The sequence below is a fragment of the Penaeus japonicus genome, unplaced genomic scaffold (genome assembly GCF_977035675.1).
Source record: "Penaeus japonicus unplaced genomic scaffold, GWHDUDI00000001_assembly GWHDUDI00000002, whole genome shotgun sequence".
NCBI lineage: Eukaryota > Metazoa > Arthropoda > Malacostraca > Decapoda > Penaeidae > Penaeus > Penaeus japonicus.
This window is the reverse complement of record NW_028234404.1, coordinates 24660025-24670024: the sequence shown is the minus strand read 5'-3', so window position 1 is coordinate 24670024 and position 10000 is coordinate 24660025. Positions and strand designations below refer to the sequence as shown.

At 47.7% G+C, this 10000-nt stretch overlaps 1 protein-coding gene across 1 annotated transcript in view; it reads right to left on the bottom strand.

Annotated features, from left to right (window-relative positions):
- LOC122246612 (uncharacterized) overlaps positions 1 to 10000 on the bottom strand; it is a 12078-nt gene that overhangs the window by 1601 nt on the left and 477 nt on the right. Inside the window, exons 1-3 of the mRNA XM_043005282.2 lie at positions 9795 to 10000; positions 1438 to 1540; positions 1 to 177 (exon numbers count right to left, since the gene is read on the bottom strand). The exon at positions 1 to 177 is cut by the window's left edge and continues 1601 nt beyond it; the exon at positions 9795 to 10000 is cut by the window's right edge and continues 477 nt beyond it. Coding sequence (XP_042861216.1) covers positions 1 to 177; positions 1438 to 1540; positions 9795 to 10000 — 486 coding nt within the window. The remainder of the gene's footprint in view (positions 178 to 1437; positions 1541 to 9794) is intronic.

Below are 10000 nucleotides of genomic sequence, written 5' to 3'. Positions count from 1 at the left end.
TTTCCTTCCAAAGGCTTGATGCCAGCCCATAACGCCCGCGACGTGCGGTTGTCAAGCTGCGGGACAGGCGTGGGCGTGATGGCGGGGGCAGGGTAGAGGACGGCCTCGCAGCGCTCCAGACCCAGAGCCTTCTCCTTCTTGGCCAGGGCCACGTCGCTCAGGGGCTTCAGCTTCCCTCTGGAGAAAAAAGAAAACTAGGTTAGGAATGAACACGTAATAATTATAATAATTTCTATCTTATGCAATATATGCACAAAACAACTCGTTTTAACTTGGATCTTTTTATATTCCCAACAAAGACGAAAACATCTGACAACAAACAAGCCTTCAAACATGATAAGAAAAATAAGAAACGTAAAAGTTATTAAAGAAAAGAAAAAAAGAAAAAAATAGCGATGATAACCAAAGCAGGTCGGGGCGGATAAGGAGTGAGGGGTGACCATGGGGTGGCCATGGGGTAGTGGGGCCGAGATGGGGGTGAGCGAGGGATGGGGCGGCTGACGGTATCAGAGTCGCCGGGGTGTTGTCGGCGTTACCCTCGACCAGCACTGTTTTCAAACACCACAGTCTTCAGCGATAAGGCTCGATAACGTTCCTGGGAAGACTTGGCGACACGCCCAGAAAGGCCTAACGTCCTGCTTGGTTTACATCTAGCAGGCTTTGTTTGGTGCCAAGAAAGGCTCCGTCTAATTCTCACATGTCGCTTTGAATTGATATAGTATAGGTCGAGAACACTGTTATGACCGTTGTATTCTACGATTTGTTTTCAATGTATTCATTTTCACTTTTATATTTTTACAAAAACACGGTCTTGAAACTTCAAGTGCAAAACCTCGCGCGACCTCGGCGAGCGAGGGTCGTCGGGCCGCGACGGGCGAAAGGGGCGCCCAAACTGGTCATTACACAACTCATTAGTCGAGCGCTGGCCGGCCGGCGTGAGGGCGGTGGTCGTTAATTAAGGAGTGCTTTTATCTACGGTTCTGTTCCAGCTATCAGAGGCCACTCCGCTTATCATAGCAGAGAGTAATGAAGCGTCGGCAGATCAGCTCTGTTCCGATCTAATCGCGCGTCGGGCCCGCCGAAACTCAGACAAAAGGCTGAAGCGCCAGGTGTCACATTAATTGACAGACCGTCATCCCCGCCCGAATCGACTTGTTTGGCGGCCCTGGTGCGCCCGCCTGCCACATCAAGCACAATTAGATTCTTCTGGCGTTATGGCTCTTTGGTGGTGCCACGTGCATGAGCGACACTGCCAACTTGGACTCGTCATGGGCGTTCAAGTTAATCTAAACACACTAGCTGACATTGTGTTTACACAAATAACGCGATGAATCAATTCTACGAAAGCGATAGGCATGTCGCAATGACATATCTAGGAGGGAAAAGGATAAAAAGGGAAATGTTTGAAGGCTTGCATGAAAAGTATGAGATACTTACTCTCTGTATTTGAGGAAGGCGATGGCCAGGATGATCCCGAGCAAAGTGGCTGCTACACAAGACGAGATGATAACAAGGAACCACGTGTCGTCAATCAGGGGACCTGTGGAGAGATAAACACGTTAGTCATCGATCGAAATATACAACAAGTGCAGCATTGAAAATGTACACGACAAAAATGCTTTGACCTTTCTTAAAACTAGTGCCCGGTGCAGATACATTTTTTTCTTTTTGGGTCAGTCGACCTCACAAGCAATCTTACTGCTCAAACACTTCTTTAAGCTTAATGTCGCTTAGTCGCACCAAGGCCGAGGAGCCCAGCCGGTCAGTGCGGTGAGCCCTTCGTTTGAGTATGGTTTGCGGCGTGTGTCGGCGCGTCCCGGTAATGGGTGCCGGGCCCGATACCATCAGCGCCACGACCTCACTCTGTCTCACCAGTACTCCCCAATGTACCAAACTCCACAAAGATTTGTCTACGTTAGTCTCCAACCAAAAGGACCTGAGGAGCCCCTTGTTTCCAGCCGACGCCAAGCACGACAGAACCGGACCGTCCGCACTCACCTGCCCTAGCTAATTATACGGAGTTATTACTTCGGTGTGACGGAAGGACACTGATGGAAGGCGCGGGGAGCGGGCCGACCAGACCCCAACACGCCCCAAGCGTTAAAAAGGACGGGATGATGGAAGGAAGGAAGAGCTGAACCAGTGACTAAAGATAACGTGCATCGCTGGCGGGAATTAGGCTCGGTAGGGGGAGAGCGAGAAAAAGATGTAGAGAAAGGGCAGCGAGATCCTCCGCCACTGAAGCTGCTCGTGAAAAGGGGGAAGAGACCCGGCCTCTTTTTTGTGGCGATGGCGACTTCATCTCCCTCGCCGGGATGACTAAGAAGACCGATTAGTAGTCAAGGGGCAGCTGGTTTAAAACTTCTATACAAATACGATTACGGGCTTAACCGGTCCACGAGGTTAAATGAAAACGGTCCGTTTTCTGTGAACTTCGCGTCATTAACTATCGGCGGGTTGTAGGGACAACTATGTTGAACATATCGAGTCCCCACGACAACCCACATGCCTCTACCAAGCCTGGGATGTTTACGGCCGAGTCATCGCTGTCATACAAGGCTCCGATCTAATAAAGTTCTAGATATCAACTAAACCTTGGAGCTAACTGAAATTTATTCGCCCAAACTGACCTATTGCACTATCTAGACGCCCATGAAAGAGATAAAGGAAACTGGAGCTTACACGCTGAAAAGTAAACATTCGAGCCGAGAGGCGGGTATCATTAAGACTCCTCAGAAGAGAAAAAGTCTTTTACTAAACAAGTGGCTCTAGAAACGGTGAAATAACTATTTACTGTAGAAGTAAGCTCCAGCGATAACTCCCGAGGAGCGAGGTGGCTGCCACAGTCTAATGGCTCCCACGATGAAGTGCAACGCTGATGCGGCCAGACACCACAATGCCCACAGTTTTAGACACATTGTGATAAATGGCCTGCCCGACCATTGTGGTGTGTGGGAGGCAGGCCGGCCTACCCCGGCCAGACCACGGCGGGGAGGAGGGGGGCCAGTGTACGATAAACTGTACGGTATGTCTATATGCGGTACACACAGACACACTTACACATGCTCACAACTGTTATATCAAATAGTTACGCCGATGTCTATGTATGACGAAAACGTGTGTGTATATCCCGTAGACTATAATGCCGGTTTTGATACATTGTAAAACAATAACAATAGGCCAACTGAGAAAGCTAGGGACAGTTTGCTCGATAGGGATGTGTAAAGGCTGGTGCCACGTGTTTAAGACGAATAACCCTCATTCTAATTCATATTCAGATATCATTCCACCTCCGACAATTGCAAATATAGAAATATAGAAATATACGCATTTCTCTGCGCCGCCAGTGCAGGCCGAAATACAAGACACCCAGAGCGGAGTGCAAAGCGCAAAAGGCAGCGCACGTTAACCCTGAGACCTTGGAAAACAATGAACCTCGAGCGGAGAACAATGTTGAACCGCGGCGTGAAGCGAAGGCGGAGGAGGGAGGTGTGTGCGTGTTGAGGGGGAGAGGAATGAGGGGGGGGGGGGAGGATGCTATCCAGGCGTCAATTTTCAACCTTTCTTCACACGTGCTATCTGCCATCTGCGCCCGTCAACGCGCCCGCACAATCAGCTCTCTCAAGGACGCTCATGAGCTGAGCATTCATAAACAATTGTCATGTTCAGCTGAGAGCGAATGTTTGCCGGTAAACAAGAAGCGGCGCAACTGCACACTGACGGGGGAGGGGGAGGGGGAGGGGAGGCGCCAAGCAGAGAGTACGGTCCTCTTATCCCCTTATCCCCCTTGCCCCACTCCCACCCCTCGCCCGGGGTCCAGATAATGCGGTAATGATAGCAGAGGGCGCCCCGCCGTCAGCTGGACACTGACTATAGGCGGAGGAACCCGAAAGCCTGTACTTTGTCTCGCTTTCGGTTCTAGTTCTCGCCCGATGCTATGTAATCTACTGAAAGACAGTTTGAATTATTCCCACCCTCCTTATGGACAGATATTTACGGATTGTTTAACTCGAGCCTAAAATGCGTGGTTGGCGGGCAGTTTGTCTTGGCGGTAATCTTGGGCTAAAATCAATTTTGACGTCTTTATGTGGGATGCGGGCACATCATCGTCAGGAGATCTCAAATTAGTTTTACAACCCTGGACAAAGGTTACTCTTATCTACTGACGAGTGGACATTATTTCTAATGGGGTATTCGCGAATGCTTTTCGTTTAGACTAAAAAAAAACATACTGAATAAAAAATGAGACGAAAGAGGAGACGTAAAAACACGCCACAAATATCGGACCAGGTGGACATGAAGTGATACCAAGATGTCAACAAACCGTCTTGCCAAGATCGTGTGAGATTCGCCCTTTTTTGCAACTGATGGAATTCAGATGGCGAGCACGCAGGAACAAGAGAGGCGTAGAGAAGCCGTCTTCCAATGCCACGAGAGGGAGGGGCACGAAAAGGCGAAAGAGGAGATGAAATAAGACAAGCGAAAGGATGAAGGAGAAACACAAGAAAAGGACAAGGAAAAGGAGAAGAGCGCAAGAAAGATCTCTCAAGTTACATAGGACGTCAGAGCAGGAGGGGGCGACTGCGGGAAGTCCTGAGGACAGGTGGAGGGCGAAGACGTGGAAGGAGAGGAAAAGCGGGACAACACAAATTCCCGCGGTCGTGTCCTCTCTACCGGGAGAATAACAGTAACCCTGAGAAGGTTTCCAAGCAGTTTCGAAGTCTCTTATGCAGGACAAAATCCTTCTATATGGAAGGTGTAAATCCCTCGTAGGTGGGATCCAATTCGCCGTATACTGTTCCTAGCTAATCCTTCCCTGTAAGCGAGGATTTAGGATCGTGTTCCCGCGACGGGGCGGAGTCAAACTCGCATAATTAGGTGAATCACAACACATCACCCCTCCGCAACCCTCTCACACTGCACTATGAACTTAAAAAACAAATGAAAAAGGAACAACAAAACAAATCATTACACATGATCCCAAAGCAACCAAATGGCAAAAGAAACTAATAACGCAGCCGACAAAAGAGAGACAGACATAGAGAGAGATAAGAGATATGGTCCCTGGTGGCGTTCCAGGGCCACGGGACAAGGGTGAGCAACAGGCAGATGCTCTGGTCACACCGCCCACAGGGAGAAACCCTTCCCCTCTACACACACTAGGGAAACACCTCCCCCACCCCTGTTAATGCTAGATGACAAAGACACCATGCTATAATAAAAAATATATATAACATTAATTCTAATATTACCATAAAAAAGCATAAAACAGTAAATTAATCAATTACAAGCGAACGGTTCTCGACGTTAAAGAAAAACTAGACAGTATTGCAAGACTTGGCAGACGCGATGGTTCCCGGCCGTGTCCTTCCACTGCATGATAGGATCAGACATCTCTCAGACTGCGAATAATTACCCTCTCTTCTTTCAAGCAGGACACTCTACGCGCTTGTCATGCGCGGTCTTATCATGCAAGATCACCCCTGCCTCTTGCGTTGGAATAATACGATATGCAAGAAACTATTTCCGTATTTCTTTCACTGCTAGACTTTATAGTTTGTCTCATCGCGACTGAATATCATTTGCAAGGCAGACGTTCTTTTTCGCGACTGCAGGTCTCCCCGTGGAGGGCGAGGACAACCTTAAGAAAGTTATAAATCGCCCTAAAGGAAGTTGCAGACCTACTTAAGAGAGTTGCAGATTTAATAGTCACTTAGCGGTGAAGATAAAAGAGTGAGAAATCCATCCGCACGTAAAATAGACTCTCGTAACGGGAGAGGGATCCTGGCAACCCACCGCGGTGTTGAATTACCGCCGACAAGATCATGCTCGTAGTTAACTGCAAAACTGCTCGGCGACATCAACAGCGCCGTTGCATTTGACATCAGCAAGAACTTTGATGTTAAATCCTAGATTCAGAGAGTTTATCAAACTCACGGAAACTGGAGGACGGGTTTCGTTAAACTACCAAACAGTTGACGTAAATTTTGGTTTTGTAGTTACGAAAAGGGGTTTTGTCACCCTGGAATTTCCGTTTCGCTCCATCCATCCAACTCTGCATTGGAGCCGTTAACTCATTAGTTAATCGTATATTAAGGTTCACTCGTCTACAGACGCGTCGGCAAAGGGTCTAATACATGCACAATTAATCAAACTATTTAAATTTTCCAAATGCGTGTACGAGAAGCGTGTGTAGAGTAGTTAAGCCGAGCAGGTAGACACGACCTGGCGGACACCCGGGCTCGTGTTTCGGACGATGCCCGGGGCGCCTCTCTCCCGCCGCCAAACCCTACTACTGCCACTCTCTCTCCACCAACGCTTCACTAATAGCCGATTCGGTTAAGGGCGCCTCTCGGATCCTTATTCTTCGAGGGCTCGTGGCATACTTCGATGAACACGGATCCATCGAGTCCCGGCGATAAACCTCGGGAATTTTCTTACATTTCCAAAGAACAGACTATCTGGTACCCAATCTCGACCCCGATAGAGCGAACAGCGTAGCCGCTAGCCAATATCTCTGTCGCTAACTATACAACTCTATCGCTCCGCCAGCAACTCAACCGGAACGTTTAACATGTCTTCGATGATGATCTATCAAAGACACGGCGATAAAGAGCCAGGATGGAGAGGGATTCCTGCAGGTGCAGTCCTGGATGATCCCCCATCCCTTCCGCGTCCGCGTCCGCCGCCGCCTCCTCGCGCCCTTCGTTGCCTGCTAAGAGGATCTGAGAGGGAGCTCAAGACAGGTGTGGTAGGACTCCCAAGGGCGGGCTATATCCCTGGCGAGTCTTAGAGCTCAGGACAATAAGACACAGAATCCAAGCGTATGATCCTCGTCCTACCTCGAACAGGTCACTAGGAGAAGGGTATGGCGAGGTGGGGGGGTGGGGGCAGGACAATCAGGACTCACAAACAAGGCACCTGGGTATAATAGTAGGGCACCGACCTTGATAATCGTACATCCAAGACTTTAATTACTATATTGTAACCGTCTCTCGCTCACCGCACTGCTGCTTGCGGGGCTCCCTCCCAATCTGTTCGGCGCACAGGTTAATCGCCCATACGGAAAACAACGCCAACACAGGTGACTCGAATTATACTAAAGTATATTGGTAAAATTAGAATGAACACTAAGATAATCAATGGGAAAAAAACAATGATAATTGCTAACGTATACAACAAATTTTGCGATCACAGAGTACAATTCCGGCCAAGGTACAATTACGACACATCAAAGGAAGGAAACTGACACAATCGCCATTGGTTCGCGCGCCGGAAAATCGTGTTACCAACCGCAGCCGGAAACGCTGTGCCGTAAGTGGGAACAAAGTTTAATTGCCACCGAACGGAAGCACATCCCTCGCCCCCATACACCTATTAAGTCCTTCACGAATCTTCTAAAAATCAAAAGGGGACATTCAGGAATGGGGGGGAGGGATGACACACACGGTGGCCATCTACTTTTTTCATTCCAGGAAATGAAACACGAAGGGAGCCACAGACACAATACTCGGACGACCTGGAACGAGGGAAGCACACCATCCACACAATATCCTCCTCACTCAGCTTGAATCGGGAGGGAAGGGGGAGGGAGGGGGGGGGCAAGAAACGAGTGTCACCCATCCAGGAAACACAATCGTCGTCCTTAAGGTTTGAAACTACGCGTTCTGACAGGCTTCAATCACCCTTACGCCCTCTCCCGGTGAAGCATAACATCCCCAAACCCGAGAAACGTTTACAAAGGGGCGAGAGGATCACAGGACACAGGAGGCGGCCGAGCGTGTTCGCCCCATCCTAGTAGGGGTGAGGAGAGGCTGGTCGTGGGCGAGCCTTATCTCTACTGCGATCATCCTTTGGTGACATGAAGGGTGTATTCTTTATACTTCTATATAAGAATGATTATAAATATACTGAACAAAGTCGCTTTATAGATGGCAATATCATCTACTCATGATTTTTTAACTATCACCTGATGAATGATTTAGGTACTTAGACAATATCAGACAATAAAAAAAACAAGCATGACTATAAAATAGCATTTCTAGGGTAAATTATCTACCTGCTCCCTACATTCGAGGGAAGCAACGGCAAGCATGACTCTCCCTAGCATCTTAGGGCGGAAGGGCCAGTCTGTGTATGTGAGGAGGGAGGGGGGGGGGGGTAAGCAAGGAAGAAAGTATCTCAGATATTGCGATTTGGTCTCAAAAGCCAAACATCTCGCCGGCGGTGGTCATCTCGGTTCGCCTGTGAGCTTTGTTGCCATTAGCTCCGGTTCGTTCTGCTATTAACCCTCCTGCCCCGCCATCTGCATATCAATACGACCACCAACGACCCCCAAAAGCTCTTCTCTCCACTTTAACCACCGATGCAGAGTCGGACATGGGGAAGGGAGCGTGGAAGGGAGGCTAAGGGGTAGGGTGGGGGAGGGGGGTTGAGGAGGAGCGATCGGGGATACGGGATAAAGTGTCAAGTGGAGGGTGAGATGGGGAGGGGAGGACGACCCCATAGAAATCAAGTCGGACGATAGAATTATTTCGAAATACTGCTGGCATAAAACTGCATTTGATTTATTTCATCGCGTTGTCCATGTGCGTTATGACGATCACAAACAAATTTAACAAAAAATCTATGGATAAACACCAACCAAAATACTGGCATTTCAAAACAATAAATCTCAAATAACCAACAAATAGAAACTATTGGGAAAAGCTTCACTGATCAATCTGCACCTCCCTCATGGGGGGGGGGGGGTTACTCATGCACCTCACACACAAACACACACACACGAAGGAACAAGTCCAGCAGTGTATGAAGTCATTACCGCGGCCGCTGTGGGATCCCCGCAACATGACCGCCACAAAAAGCGGATATCTTGGCCTGCACGAGATACCCGCCTCCCTAGAGGCTGCCACCTACGTTGCTCAGTGCAATCATATATATTTTTTTCTAATGATTATCGTCTTACTTTAAATTTAGAGTCTTGAGAAATGTTTTTTTTTCTAATTAGCCGTGAACCTATTTTTTTTACATGAAACACTATATATTCGAAACAAACAAAGCTATAAATAAGACACTGCTTAACGTCAGGTCGATGTTAGGATTTTTTTCCAATAGTGAGCAGCATCCATATCAGCCAAGCAAAAACAGTGACAACCATCCTCATCATTTTCACGGGCCACACACACACATCTAAAGAACTCCCTGGAAAACAACAACATTATCTTCATCGTCACTATAATGAACACGTCACAGGTCCAGTGATGGCCACCCATACACACCCGGGTTTTCCTCATTTTTTTACACCATTATTACCAAAGTGCCGCGGGGTTTTAGTCACAACACTCTTCTTTTTTTCATATTTCTCTGTGGGTTCACTCATGATCACCGTTCATTATCACTGTTCCTTTCAACATGGTACTTTTGTGTTCCTCCGAGAACTTTTTGTAATACATGTTTTGGTAATATTTTTCTTTTCTTTTTCACTTTTCTTTTCCAGCTATTTAATTTGACACGGGCACTTGGTCACAGATTATATCGTACAAATCAGACACTACATATTACAAAGTGTATACATAGTATTTTTTCCTCGATAACTCCACTGGCAAAAAAGAAAAATCCTGTGCGTATATTTTGCGCAGTGCGAGTCGCTCACTTTCAACTTCGTGCGATCTTCCGCACAAAAAAAAAACGTTTCTTCACAAGGGCACTTCTCGTGTACACACTTTTTTCTTTCGGAATAAAAATCAAATAAGAAATTTGTACAATCTTACAGCAGATGAAAAACATCAACTCACCTTTTTGTGCAAGTTCCACAAATCCAACGCCGTTTCCATTCGCCCACTGACAGAGATTACAAGATTTCTCTTCCTCGGGAAATCCATTATCGTCTTCGTGAATATTTATACCCTCAGCTGCAAGTCTCGCCACAAACTCTTCCATAAAAGGCGGTATTGGGGGAGGAGGTATGTTCAGAATCATATCGGGCGGTGGGCCCAGCTCG